Source organism: Vitis riparia, chromosome 2 (assembly GCF_004353265.1).
Source record: "Vitis riparia cultivar Riparia Gloire de Montpellier isolate 1030 chromosome 2, EGFV_Vit.rip_1.0, whole genome shotgun sequence".
In the NCBI taxonomy this organism is placed as follows: Eukaryota; Viridiplantae; Streptophyta; class Magnoliopsida; order Vitales; family Vitaceae; genus Vitis; species Vitis riparia.
This window is the reverse complement of record NC_048432.1, coordinates 17,675,531-17,690,052: the sequence shown is the minus strand read 5'-3', so window position 1 is coordinate 17,690,052 and position 14,522 is coordinate 17,675,531. Positions and strand designations below refer to the sequence as shown.

Sequence of the window (14,522 nt, the reverse complement as noted above, 5' to 3'; positions counted from 1 at the left end):
TTATTTTCTTTATTTTAATAACCAATTTTATTCTTGGCCCATATAAATTTGCTTTGCATGGCACAATTTCATGGAATGTCGGAAATAGTTATGATTGATTCTATGAAAAACAAGAAATGTCACGTGACTTTTGTTGGGAATATTTTTTAAAAGAATCCTAAATTTTTCTCAATTATTTTTTTAATCCATCAAAATAACATATTATACCCGCTCCACTTTGCCCCTAATGAGAAGGGCTTGGAATGAAGATAAACGAGTTGGATCTAGGTATGAGAAGTTTTTAAAAACCCCAAGAGTCAGGACATGATTTGTCTTATAATTTTTTATTTATAAATTAAATTTATTTTTAATAAAATTTAAATTTTAAAAACAAAAAAAATTAAAATTTTGAATAAAAATTAAATGGAGCGGGACATCCTATCCCATATATATATTCTAATACCATTTTAAATCATAAAATTTTTTATGGCAAAATGTTTGTGGAATTTTTAAAGATATTAGCCTTCCTTAATATGCATGATTAAAATGGCCCACTTGCCAACTCTTTTGTGGAAAAAAGTTGCATTTTGTTTAGTATTACACCATCCAATTATTAAATTTATAACAATTATTATTAAATTAAATAATATGGCCTGATTTTCCAATTTCACATAGATTTTTTTATTTTATTTTATTGCAATATCTTTGTTTAATATGCATATGATGAGTGAAAATATCACAAAAATTCGAGTATCTATAATTATTTTTCTTAAATTCACTCAAAGTTTTAAAATTTTAAAATTCAAATCATTAAAACAAATTATTTACTGGTTTTTCCTGTCATTCAAATTCCCTCTATCCAAACAAGGTCCAAACTCCAAAGAAACAGAATCCAACCCCATCTTTAGTTTCCACTTCCCACGAAAGGAGTGTGTGAAGGTAAAGACTTGCCCAAAGCTGGATTCCTAAGCCAACCCCTCATCCCCACACGCTCGTGCGTTCACGCGGGGAAACCACCGTTACCTGCTGCCCATTCGGGCCATTCCCCTCTCCTTGTCCCGCACGCCGCCACATGCGCGTGGGATACGCTAGTGGTTGATGAGGTGGTGAGTTGGTCTTCCATATCCGTCTCCGATCCGGATTTGTGCTGAAACGCTGCGTTTTGCATTTGGAAATTCTCTCTTTCCCTCTTCCTCCCTCTCTCTCCATCTCTCTCCTAGGGTTTCTTTTTCAAAGCCCCAATCTTTCTATTCCAAAATCGCTGCGGAAACGAGATAAGGAATATGTGGATTGAGGTATGGGCGAATCTGGGGTTGGTGTGAGTATTGCGAGATCGATTGCACAGCAAAGCTGGGATCGGAATTCAAATTCGTCGGAGAAGATGGCTTCCGTCGAATGCCGGTTACGATTCTCGGCGCTTGATTCATATTCGATTGCTTGTGAGGCGTTCTCTGAACAGGTTCCCCTTTTGAAGTCAATCGCACTCAGAATCACACTCCTTTAGTAGTTTTTGTTCTGGATTTCTTCGCTTTCTTTGGTTGTTCGTTTCTTCGTCGCCGTCACAATGAATTCGGACAAGTTCGAGACTGATGATAGTGATTTTGAGGAGAAAGATCCCACAGGTCGATACGTTAGGGTATGAATTCCAACTCTTCTCCTTGGCTTCGATTCACAATTGATGCTAGAACTTCATGATCGTAAAAATATTAAATTCGTGGGATTCTGCATTATGATATTTCTATTCTTTTAGTACTTTTTCTAGTTCTTGTCAATTTTGAATAGGAAGTGAGTTTTACAAGAAATTTTATTATTCTTTATTGGGGAAACGTACTTTTAATCTGGTAAGCATCAATAGAATTGATAATTGCATTGGTTTTTCCATTTAATTCATTCTTTATTGTTGGAGAGCTTTCATTCTGTTTTGTCGTTATCGATTCTTGCGGTTTCTGTGAATTCAGAATCATGTAGTGAGTATTGATTGGAAACTAGATAGTTATTATTTTCTCCTGTTGCTTTAGTGGATTAGTGATACGGGTTATGTTTCTCTTGTGTTTTTTCTTCCCTCAGTATAATGAATTCTTGGGGAAAGGAGCATTCAAGACTGTGTATGGTTCTTGACCCATCTTTTCTTTCTCTGTTTATGGATTGGGTTGTTAGTTTCTGAAGCCGGTAATTGTTTCAGATTAAATGACTGGGTATTTATTTCAAGATTTGTTCTGCTTTGGTTCTTGTGTATTCCAATGTACAGATACAAGGCATTTGATGAAGTAGATGGAATAGAAGTCGCATGGGGTCAAGTGGAAATTGAGGATTTGTTACAGTCCCCTCAACAGCTGGAAAGATTATATTCAGAGGTTCATCTGCTGAAGTCATTGAAACACGATAACATCATCAAGTTCTATAACTCTTGGGTTGATGATACGAACAAGACTATTAACTTGATTACAGAGTTATTCACTTCTGGGAGTTTGAGACAGTGAGTTTCTTCTAATGCTTCTCTTTCGCTCTATGTTTCTTGATTGGATTGATATTAGGTCGTATCATTTATGAGATGTTGTTATTCAGATATCGGAAGAAGCATAAGAATGTTGACCTCAAGGCCATCAAGAACTGGGCGAAGCAGATCCTTCGAGGTTTACACTATCTTCACAGTCACAATCCGCCCATTATTCATAGGGATTTAAAATGTGATAACATTTTTGTTAATGGTAATAATGGAGAAGTTAAAATTGGAGATCTGGGTTTGGCAACTGTCATGCAGCAACCTACTGCACGAAGTGTTATTGGTAATCACTTAATTTCTTTGTAAGAATCTTACAACTTTACACTGTCATCTGGTTCAACTTTTAATCCCTTTGTTTGTTCACACAGGTACTCCAGAGTTCATGGCACCAGAGCTTTATGAAGAGGAATATAATGAACTCGTTGACATATATTCTTTTGGCATGTGCATATTAGAGTTGGTTACATGTGAATACCCATATAATGAATGCAAAAATCCTGCACAAATATATAAGAAGGTTTCTTCGGTGAGTTAACTGACCTTTGGTATAACCACCCATCTTTTTATAATTTCTTCAAAGACCATCTCAATGTCCCTGTTGATTTGCTGTGTTGTAGGGTATAAAGCCTGCTTCCCTTGGTAAAGTGAGTGACCCCCAAGTCAAGCAGTTCATAGAGAAGTGTTTGGTTCCAGCATCCTTGAGATTGTCTGCACAAGAGCTCTTAAAGGACGCATTCTTCGCCACAGAAAATTCGAAGGAGCCTGTTTACAATCACATGCAGTTATTCAATTCTGCGCACAACTCATTTAACTTGCCAGAGTCTCAATCCCATGGCATGGACCTAGACCCTAAGGCTGATAAGCTTTCAGTGAGCACTCATAAGAGTAGTGTGGATGATTCTCTGCAGTCATCCAATTTTATGCCCAATCTGATGAACTTGCCTAAGCCTGAATTGCAGCCCATGGACATGGATCCTAACTACAAGAAGCTTTCAGTGAGCACTCACATGAAAAGTATCAGTGGAACTCCTCATTTTCGTGCTCTACAATTTGAGAGGTTCAACAAAAATAATCTCTTCAAGTTAAGAGGGGAGAAAATTGATGATAATTCAATCTCAATGACCTTGCACATAGCTGATCCATGTGGTGAGTAAATGTAAATCTGGTTTCATACTTTTTAAGTTGTGTCTAATTACTTATTTTCTTTTTTTAACAGGTCGAGCAAAGAATATCCATTTTGCATTTTATCTTGATTCTGATACTGCACTTTCAATAGCTGGTGAGATGGTTGAACAACTGGATTTGTATAATGAAGATGTGGCAGTCATAGCTGAGTTAATTGATGTTATGATATCTGAGCTTGTACCCACATGGAAACCTGCATTTGAGAGCATGTTATGTGGAGCAAATAGTTCATGTGAGGATTCTCTTGTACTTCACAATGGTGGAACCTCATTGAGGCATCCTAGTGATTCAGGTTCAGCTAAGGGTACATCAGACGCAGTTACTGAACAACATCTTATCTCACTGTCGGCTAATGGGGAAGAACAGAGCACTGTGGAGTCTGCTCTTTCAGGAATGTCAACTAAAGATGATGCCACAGTTGCTTCAGATGCAAATGACATCAAATCTTTAGAATGCCCTGATGATGAATGCTATGAAGCTTCGGACAGATGTTTCAATGGAGATCGTCAGGTACTTGATCATGAAAGGCATAAAGAGGGAAGATACAAGCGTAATATTGGTGAACCTGTTGCTATGAATGGATTCACTAAGGACTGGGAGATATCCTGCATTGAATCATGCTCTGGGATGTCTAACAGTGTGAGCCTGTCAAGCATCTGTTCTCTATCCCTAGCAGACAAAGATCCAAGCGATGAACTAAAGCTGGAGGTTGACACAATTGATACACAGTATCACCAGTGCTTTCAGGAACTCTTGAGGATGAGGGAGGAAGCAATCGAGAAAGCCAAGAATAGGTGGATCACAAAAAGTAGATACCAACCTCTTCTTTGATGTTATTAGATTTTACTTTCTTGGGTTGAAATTCTTTTAGTCCTTTGATTTGAAGTTGTCCATTCATATTCTTTCAATTCAAGAAGTCAATTTCAGAGCCAAGCTCTGAGAGTTTTCATATGTTGGCATCAAAACTTGGCGCATTTATCTGTTTGTATAGAAGTGGTTACTCAGGCTGATTGGCTTAATTATAATTTCTGATTGCTAATTCTGATCAATGACCCTTTAAAATGAAACACAGAATTCAACTTCATCGAATCAAAATTTCATTTGAATTATTCAGGTTCATCTACATGAAATCTTGGTAGAGTACAAGGAAACTGGGTGAGTACACCTCTCCATAGACTCTAAAAGGGAATGATAATTCTGTACATGTTTTACAGACCCTCTGAAAATATTCTAAATAGTCTTCAATGATATATGTCATAAAACCCATGGGCTAAGGAAGTCTATAGAGCTGAAAGTGCAAGCTTTCATGAAGTGATCATCTTCAAAACCACGCAATTGTCCTTATTGTAACATTACTACAAACTCTCAACTCAGGAAACACTTTTGAAAACTGTTTTCAGAAGTCAGTTTTTAAGAACAGTTTTAAAAAACAGTTGTATAATATTTTCTAGAGCAAAGGACATTTTCAAAACTTGGAATGTTTTTAACTTTTTTTTCCATATTTTCAAACATTTTTTAAAAAATAAATTCGATATATAATGCTTTATTTTTAATTATTCTTCGTATATTCTCATAAAACACCCTTTGTTTTATGATTATCAAACATATTTTCCTATTATTTTTGTTCTCAAAAACCAAATATTGTTTTTGAGAGTGTTTCTCCTGATTTCAATTATTCTCAAACAAAATCAACTTAACACAGTTGCTAAACCTATCTTCCATTCTACAAAAAAGACCCAACCTTCTTGCTGGCTTTTCTTCATTCTTTAACCAGTTGAAATCTTTTCAGCAATTTAGTGCTGCCTTCAGCTGAAGTTAGGCTCTTTATCCCCTAAAACTTTGATCAGTAATCAAGAATAGTTTTATTCATCTAATATGTCACCGATCATTTGAATCTTCTGCAGCACTCTCTCCTCTTTAGATACAGCTCTGGTTCATTAACAACATCCTCACAATAATTCACAGCATAGACATCAGTTACTTGAGATATATCCATAACAGTGAAGGATGAAGGCAGCATCTTAACACTAGCATGTAGTAGTTGCCATCGCAATCAAATCAGATATTCAAGGGAGGGAGGGAGAGAGAGAGAGAGAGAGAGAGAGTTCTAAGTAATCAGCATTAATCCATCATATGGAATAATTGGCATGTCAAGCTCATAAGGGTCTATAGAATACACAGAAGGAAACAAAAGCATGAAGGAAATATCCACAAATTTATTCACAAAATCAATCATCTCCAATACAATCTTCACATGACAAATACAATGGGAATGCACAGGAAGGAACAATGAGTGAATATTTTCAATTGAGGAGAATTTTCTGGACAACATAAACATGTGGAAGCATCCTGACACTTACAACGTGATTTGGACAATGACACAAAACCACCCAAAGATTACCAGTTTTCCTTGACAATTTTGGACTTCTCAAGTATGAACTTCCCTTCCTTGTATTTCTGTGATTCTTCATAAGCACGTTCATACTTCCAACCCAGCACCTGCCGGCAGTCACAACAGAAAACATCCGCAACAGTGTGGAGACCAGTCATGAGGTGCCTGTCCTCTTTGGGCCCAACATTAACATTCATCGCATGAGAGAACAGGAAGGCTCGGCCATGTCTTCCCTAAGTTCAAAATTATAGAAAATAGTCAGGATATGTATATGGCCAAAGCTTCTAGCAGGGTTACAAACAAAATAAGATGATAGCCAATGCATGTGCATCAAAAGAACAGACCAAATAGTCCATTCATTTAGAAAGAAAAGAGGACAGATTCACAGGTAATCTATTTTTCATTCCTTTTCACTTCTGCAAACTGGACAAGCTCAGTATCAATCATTTCCCCAATGAAATTAAAAAACAATATAGATCATGAGTTTTTCAGATGAGAAAACTAAAATTTCCATGCCATCAAGCAATACAACTATTTGACTTAGCTGCATTGAATTAAGGTTCTCTCACGCATTTTTAATTCTTCTGTTGGAAGATCAAAAGAAGAGATTTGAGCTTACTTTTCATTTCCTCCTTTTTTTTTCAGAAGCCAAACACAAGGCAAAAATAAATGGTTTTCATTTTCAAGATCCCCTACTTTGATTATTTAATCTTTAGGTCTCTAACCAGCTATCAGAGAGAACAAATGATCACACAACAAAGCACAGCTACAAGAAAATTTCACTAAGCTCAAAAGTTTTTCAGATGAGAAAACTAAAATTTCCATCCCTACGAACAATACAACTATTTGACTTAGCTGCATTGAATTAAGGTTTCTCCCATTTATAATTCTTCTGTTGGAAGATCAAGAAGAGGTTTGAGTTTGCCTTTTTCTCAGAAGCCAACCGCAGGAAGGTAAATATTACTCATTTTCATTTTCAAGATCCCCTACTTTGATTATTTAATCTTTAGGCCTCTAACCAGCTATCAGAGAGAACAAATGATCACACAACAGAGCATAGCTACAAGAAAATTTCATGAAGTTCTTCACCTGAAATGCTTTAGAAATAACATCATCATGAAGAGCAACATGGTTTCGGCAATTACAGCAACTATACAATCTTGGCCCAACAACCTCCCCCATTGATGATCAAAACAAACACAAATCCACTGGCTGCAAAATCAAGATCAGTTCAAGGGAATTTTCGATAAATTAAAATCAAAATTAAACTAGTAATACTACAAAAGAGCAAATTGATCAAGAGACTTACATTATCCACCAACAAACTATATGATACAATGCTAATTAACCATTCTTCAACTATACATCTGCTTTCAGAGCAACCCATAATCAAATTATAGACAAAAAAAAATTTAAATAAACATAAAGATAACAGATTGAGCAATGAACTCAAAACAGAACGTCATCGAAATGACAAAAGCAGGGATTGGAGTGAAGACCAAACAACAAAAACACCCAAATTGAAAAATGGAACAAGATCAGGAACAAAGAAAACCAAAACCCCAGAAACCAAAACTACTTTTCAAGCCAAGAACACGAGGATCCAGGATAAAAAATGCACAAGTCCACCCCAGAACCATAACAATTCCATCAAATTCTCAGCTCATGATTCAATCCCAAATATGAAAATGAGAAAGATACTCAGAAAGATTGAGAGAAGAACCAGACCTGGGCAGTGTGGCATGGTTTGTGGTGATGGGGTTAGGGTTTTCAGAGTGATCGGTGACTGTGAGTTGGGGTTTGGGAGTCCTTGGTGGGTTGTGATTAGAAGTTGACAAGTTGCATTGTAAGTGTCAGGGGGAATAATTGGCACCAATTTTCACATGTAATTACGAAAATGACATTTTCCATATGTATTTTTTGGAGAAAGGGGAGGGAGAATGGTCCAAACCTGCCAAACCCTTGACCTCAAGCGAATCCTAGTTTCTTCTTCCTTTGTCCTTCAAGGATATTCTTACCAATTTTCCTTCATAGAAAATATTATTCTAATATAATAAAACAAAGCTACCTTATCCAAACTTCAACAATATGAGTCATGGGTGAATCATCAAATTCAAATGATTGAATAAAGGTATCAAAATATAGAAGCTTGAGATCTAAATAAAATCTAAAGGGGTTTAGGTATAAGTATATGGAATATTGTACCAAGAAATATGATCACTATTGTCATATGATCATTTTTTTTTTCTATACTAAATATTATTAAATTTGAAAAATCTTCTGAATTGCCTCACTTAATTTAGAGATTTCTATTAGAGGTTTTATTTCACACCAAAATTACTCCCAAATTTTGTTACAAATTGTGTAGAAAAGACTTGCATCACTTAGGAAAAATTGAAAATTCATTTTTTGGTAAATTGATTATTGATCAAATAGAACAAGTTGTTAATTTAAAATTTATTTCTTATTTTAAATTATTAAATTAATATATTTATTTCATTAGTTGTAATTAATGTTTATCATTAAAAAATTTAATTAATATTTATTTTTATTAATCTTAAGTAATAAATTTGTTTATCAAATATTCATATTTAAACTATTATAGATTTATAAGATAACCTTAAAATATTTGCTCTAAAAAATGAGTCATGAATTTGGAGTGATGGTTGGTAATATATTCTCATTAGATATGGCCAAAAAAGACCAAAATAAATAAATAATTAAGATTAAAAACAAGTTAATTATTTTGACTTAAAACTTAAAATTATTTTTAATTTTAAAGTATGATATTAAGTTAATTTACTAAACATATTTAATCAACTCAATATCTTAAATTAAGTTATCAATTAAGCCACTTTAATTCATTAAATTGGTTTACCAAACACCTTCAAAGTCATCTCCTAAATAAAATCGCTTTTAAAAAAACTACTAAAATAAATCCAAATTCAATAAAATTTCTTATAAAATTAAACTCCAAACTATTTTAAAGTAGATTTTGAATATTAGAATAGGAAATAATAATGGAAAATTTAGTCCATTTTCCACTCATTAGTTCTTGTTTGGATGAATCATGAGCAATGAGAATAATACTAAAGGTTTCCTTCCAATGGGAACTAGATTTATTTATGCCAGGATTTGGATTCCTCCTTGTTCCTTTCCATGTGGTCATCCCGTCCATTGTCACTCTCTTTTTCATTTTCTTTCAATCTTAATTTGGATGTGTTCGGGCCCAATGGGCTTGAATACGTCAGACCCAAATTCTGTTCAGTTTAATGGGCCACGCCCACATTAGAGACAAAAGTGGGGCCCAATTTCATGTTGTCGTTACTACATTATTATGCGCCATTATGTTACTGGACAAAAGCAGACTGATCCACTGGGCCACTTGGAAAAAATCCAGCCCAGTCTCAATCCACTTAAAAGAGTCCATCACATGGCTCTCCTTGGGCCACGAAGCACATCTCATTGGTAAGAATTACGTACGGCAGATATGAATGCCACGTGGCATGCCACGTGGCGTGACATTTCGCCCCGCAAAAATCCCCGGAATCTTTGAAAATGGGACGTCAACCGCAGCCTTATGACTTGTAGGTGGCAACTACCTATGTCGTTGGCTTTCAAGGTGTTTGGTTAGTGAGAAAATTGAAATTGCTCTGTTAAATAAATTGGATAAATTACAGTTTTTACGAAACTTCATTGTGATTGATGAAATTTTTTCGTTTTAGTATTTAATAAAATTTTAAAATATTTAAAAATCTTATTATTTAATTAAAAAATAGGATGAATATATGAAAAATGTGATTAGATATGTTACTAAAATATGAAAAATTCATGATGACTAAAAAGGAGGTTGACATGCTTCGATGCTGACACAATCACGTGGCTCAGCTACACCACCACCAACTCATCTAATTTATTTTCTACCAACATAAAAATCAAAGAGTAAATTATTTTCCAAATGAGTTCTCCTTTCCCTCTAAAAATGTCCATTTGATCTTTAACCTTTTCCTCAGTTCTGTTTGGACAGCCAGAAACTATGGAGGAATCCTCCCACGAAATCACCTCCCCTCTTAGTAAGTCCTCTGCTCTTCTTCTTCTTTCTTCACATCTTTGCAAAAGATAGATAACATTCTCAATCTCTCTGTTTTCTGTAGTATCGAAGGGCGGTGATTCGAGCTTGGAGCCATCGTCTTCTTCACTGAAACCTGACCCAGATGAAGAGAACTCACCGATCAAACAGGTGGCTCTGACCGTGCCCACCACAGACGACCCTTCTCTGCCGGTGCTCACCTTCCGAATGTGGGTTCTCGGGACGGTCTCGTGCGTGCTCCTCTCGTTTCTGAACCAGTTCTTCTGGTACAGAACAGAGCCGCTCACCATCACTGCAATCTCAGCTCAGATCGCCGTGGTGCCTCTCGGCCGACTCATGGCTGCCAAAATCACCGACCGGGTCTTCTTCAAGGGAACCCCCTGGGAATTCACCCTAAATCCCGGTCCCTTCAACGTCAAAGAGCACGTTCTCATCACCATCTTCGCCAACTCCGGCGCCGGAACTGTCTACGCCATTCATGTGGTCACAGTAGTTAAGGTCTTCTATAAAAAGCACATCAGCTTCTTCGTTTCGTTGATCGTTGTTATAACAACCCAGGTGGGTTTCATTCTTAGTTTGCATAACGGAGATTTCTTCATTTTGAAGGTTGGGTTTGAATTTTTGTTGATGGGGTCTGAAGCTTTGAATGGTAGGTTCTGGGGTTCGGATGGGCGGGGATATTCCGGCGGTACCTGGTAGAACCGGCAGCCATGTGGTGGCCGGCGAATCTTGTCCAAGTTTCCTTATTCAGGTACGTTTCATTCCCACATTCGTTTCCGATGAACCTTTGCGGCCATTAGAAATATAGTTGTCAGCTTTCGCCCTGCTTTCTCGGACCGTTTAGGTTAAATATCGGCGGTTCAGCCGGAGCATGAAATCATGCTCGAACGATATGCCGGACGCCGGTGGCGGCCACGGCCTCTAGAGCGCGTGAGAAGTTGAGTTTAGAAGTTTAGAATATTCCTTGAAGAGATTCAATTTGTCCATCTAAAAGATGGAGTGGGGCAATGGAAAAATAAGTCAATGAAATTCTTTCACATGATCTGTTTAATATTAAACTCATGCAACTTTCAACTTTTTTGTTTTTTTTTTCATATTTAATTATAGTAAATAAATGTAAAGTAAAAAATAAAAAATCAATTATTGATTAATCAAGCATATATGTATATATTTATTTATAGCAAGCTTGCCAGGCCTTATGATATTTTCACTTTCACTCTTTAATAAAATGGAGCATAATTTTATTTATGGACGGCCCATCTAAAAAAAAAGTAACAAAACTTGAATGACATCCAAAGTCTGCTTGTAAATCAATTTTGTACTATTACTAGAGAATGATAGCATTGCAATTGGCCCACCTCCTTGCCAATCCAAATTATCGTATCGTCTTTTTATTTTTTTCCTTTTTTCTTTCTTGTTTCCCTTTTTTTATCGCTCATCATTATAATTTTTTGTTCATATAGAAATTATTAATATTTACAAAATTACATGATTTTGTTTATTATGTGTATGTTTACAAAGGTACATGATTTTATTTATCATATGTAATTAGATGTTGAAGTCGTAAAATAAAAGATGATTAATAGTTAGATTCAAATTATTTGAATTTTGACTCAAATCTAATCCAAATGACTTAAATATTAAGAATGATAATCTAAACTCGCCCCAAGTTGAATTTGAATTGGATCAAACCAACCCGAGAGTTAAATCTCTGATTGAAGATTTTGGAAATTGGAAAAGTTCTTTTCAACATACACCAAACCAATGGTGTACCATTAATATGATTTGTCTATTATCTGCATTGCCAAATAAAGGCACAGAAGAACCAAAATTTTCAAAATTTCCATTTGTGCTTGGTCACCAATTTGGAATTGTGCATAGCCGTAGATGATGATTGTATGCTCCACCCACCATTCTTTCAGTTATTTGGGCTTTCATGCTGAGACAGTTGCTGTCACAGGGCTCTGCATGAGAAAGAAGAAAGGCCAAAGGGTGGTGTGACTCGAACTCAGTTTTTCCTAATCGCCTTCATCTGCAGCTTTGCCTATTATGTTTTCCCTGGCTACATGTTTGAAATGCTAACTTCACTCTCATGGATATGCTGGATTTTCCCCACTTCAGTTCTTGCCCAACAGCTCGGCTCAGGCCTTTACGGGCTTGGAATTGCTGCAGTGGGGCTTGACTGGTCCACCATTTCCGCCTACCTTGGAAGCCCCCTTGCAAGCCCTTGGTTCGCCACAGCCAATGTGGCTGTTGGCTTCGTCTTTGTCATGTATGTTCTGACTCCCATCTGCTATTGGCTCAATGTCTACAAAGCCAAAACCTTCCCCATCTTCTCCGATGATCTCTTCACATCCACAGGCCAAGAGTACAATATCTCCTCCATAATCACCAGCAACTTTCACCTTAATATCACAGCTTATGAGGAAGAGGGGCCTCTTTACCTCAGCACATTTTTCGCTATGACATATGGTGTAGGCTTTGCTGCACTTTCTGCCACTGCTGTCCATGTGCTGCTTTTCCATGGAAGGTATATGGTGCTTTCCCTTTATCATTTTCTCTTAGATTTGAATTTGTTTTGGCTACAAATTGGAGCTCATTTTGAACTGCATATGCAGAGAAATATGGGAGCAAAGCAAATCGAGTTTTAAGGACAAGGGAATGGACATACACACGAGGCTCATGACCAGGTATAAACAAGTCCCGGAGTGGTGGTTTTGGAGCATCCTCGTTGCAAACATTGCGTTCACCATCTTTGCCTGCCAGTATTACAATGACCAGCTTCAATTGCCATGGTGGGGTGTCTTACTAGCTTGTGCCATCGCCATTGTATTCACTCTTCCCATTGGAATCATTACCGCTATCACAAATCAGGTAAGCTTACTGACTTGGGTTGCATAAAACTCAACATGGGGCTACCCCAAAATGCTTATAGCTTTGTTCCATCTTCAATTATATAGACTGATACGTCTGCTGCTGATAACAGACTCCAGGCTTGAACATCATCACTGAGTATATAATTGGGTATATCTACCCAGGATATCCTGTTGCCAACATGTGCTTCAAAGTGTACGGATACATTAGTATGACACAGGCAGTCACCTTCCTGCAAGACTTCAAGCTTGGCCACTACATGAAGATTCCTCCAAGAACAATGTTCATGGCACAGGTCAGTGTTCCAAACACCCTAATTAATTAAATTAAATTCTTCTGAATATTCTCCTTTGGATCTTCATTGATGATTCTTGACCTCTGCCCAGGTGGTGGGAACCCTCATAGCTGGTTTTGTGTACTTAGGCACCGCCTGGTGGATGATGGAGACCATCCCTGACATCTGTGAGACGACAGACTCCAGCAGCCCCTGGACTTGCCCAAGCGATCGGGTATTCTACGATGCTTCTGTCATCTGGGGTCTGATCGGCCCTCGCAGAATTTTTGGAGACGAGGGTGTTTATGAGGCGGTCAACTGGTTCTTCCTAGCTGGAGCTGTCGCCCCTGTCCTTGTCTGGTTAGCCCATAAGGCCTTCCCCAAACAAGAATGGATTGGACTCATCAATATGCCGGTCCTGATAAGCTCCACAGGAATGATGCCACCAGCTACTGCAGTTAACTACACTACTTGGGTCATTGCAGGCTTCCTCTCCGGCTTTGTTGTGTATAGGTACCGCCCAGACTGGTGGCAGCGCCACAACTATGTCCTCTCTGGGGCGCTTGATGCTGGCCTCGCCTTCATGGGGGTGCTTCTGTATCTGTGCTTGGGCTTGGAAGACATCAGCGTTGACTGGTGGGGAAATGACCTTGATGGATGTTCCTATGCTACCTGCCCAACAGCCAAAGGAGTTTTCGTCGAAGGCTGCCCAGTTTTTGACTAATGCTGAAGAAACAAAACCCTCAATCGCCTCTGCAAGTTTCTCAATCGATTTGCTTGAATGGATTGTCTTAAAATCTGTATGTATATAGCTCATTCTTTACCTTCTAGGTAGCAAAGTTAATTTACACAGAAAAGAGATAGCCACAGCTGCTACATATATGATGAATTCAAGTCACAATTCTCCCTGAAAATCTTTTTGGGGAGCCTTCATTCTTCATTTTGTATCTCATGGTTGCTTGCAGTTGACAGACTTGTTCTCATGTCAACTGGGTTTGCCATGCATAATGCTCAAATGGTGAAATTGTTACTCTTTGTTATGATGAATAAAATTGAAATGGATGTTTTTGGCAAGATTTTATGTAAAGAAGTCTCCAAACTTATCATTTGATAGGCCAATTCAATAGGTTTTAAAGTTCATTTGATAGCGATTTTACTCAAAGTATTTTTTATGAAAGTGTTTTATTTGAAAATATGTTTAGAAAAAACATTTATCAAAAGTGTT

At 37.1% G+C, this 14,522-nt stretch overlaps 3 protein-coding genes across 6 annotated transcripts; 2 read left to right on the top strand and 1 right to left on the bottom strand.

The window, feature by feature from the left end:
- The first annotated feature begins 998 nt into the window (after nucleotides 1-998).
- Nucleotides 999-4,706, top strand: LOC117904018 (serine/threonine-protein kinase WNK8). 2 transcript variants are annotated; one of them, XM_034816545.1, is made up of 7 exons: nucleotides 999-1,615; nucleotides 2,047-2,084; nucleotides 2,228-2,455; nucleotides 2,545-2,765; nucleotides 2,851-3,008; nucleotides 3,100-3,628; nucleotides 3,699-4,706. In XM_034816545.1, the coding sequence occupies exons 1-7, from the start codon at nucleotides 1,544-1,546 to the stop codon at nucleotides 4,496-4,498; spliced, it is 2,046 nt and encodes a 681-aa protein (XP_034672436.1). In that variant the 5' UTR covers nucleotides 999-1,543; the 3' UTR covers nucleotides 4,499-4,706. The 2 variants fall into 2 exon arrangements, with proteins under 2 accessions (XP_034672436.1, XP_034672444.1); XM_034816553.1 differs by lacking the exon at nucleotides 2,047-2,084.
- Nucleotides 4,707-5,863: 1,157 nt separating this feature from the next.
- Nucleotides 5,864-7,990, bottom strand: LOC117927605 (protein yippee-like At4g27745). Of its 2 annotated transcripts, XM_034847215.1 has the most exons (4): nucleotides 7,788-7,987; nucleotides 7,369-7,426; nucleotides 7,149-7,271; nucleotides 5,864-6,292 (listed from the first exon to the last, which is right to left on the bottom strand). In XM_034847215.1, the coding sequence occupies exons 3-4, from the start codon at nucleotides 7,239-7,241 to the stop codon at nucleotides 6,065-6,067; spliced, it is 321 nt and encodes a 106-aa protein (XP_034703106.1). In that variant the 5' UTR covers nucleotides 7,242-7,271; nucleotides 7,369-7,426; nucleotides 7,788-7,987; the 3' UTR covers nucleotides 5,864-6,064. The 2 variants fall into 2 exon arrangements, with proteins under 2 accessions (XP_034703106.1, XP_034703115.1); XM_034847224.1 differs by lacking the exon at nucleotides 7,369-7,426 and having other exon boundaries at nucleotides 7,788-7,990.
- A 2,012-nt stretch (nucleotides 7,991-10,002) lies between these two features.
- Nucleotides 10,003-14,371, top strand: LOC117906646 (oligopeptide transporter 7). 2 transcript variants are annotated; one of them, XM_034819765.1, is made up of 7 exons: nucleotides 10,003-10,132; nucleotides 10,214-10,707; nucleotides 10,803-10,900; nucleotides 12,110-12,679; nucleotides 12,768-13,023; nucleotides 13,136-13,318; nucleotides 13,410-14,371. In XM_034819765.1, the coding sequence occupies exons 1-7, from the start codon at nucleotides 10,096-10,098 to the stop codon at nucleotides 14,019-14,021; spliced, it is 2,250 nt and encodes a 749-aa protein (XP_034675656.1). In that variant the 5' UTR covers nucleotides 10,003-10,095; the 3' UTR covers nucleotides 14,022-14,371. The 2 variants fall into 2 exon arrangements, with proteins under 2 accessions (XP_034675656.1, XP_034675663.1); XM_034819772.1 differs by lacking the exon at nucleotides 10,003-10,132 and having other exon boundaries at nucleotides 10,557-10,647; nucleotides 10,756-10,900.
- The last annotated feature ends 151 nt before the right edge of the window (nucleotides 14,372-14,522 follow it).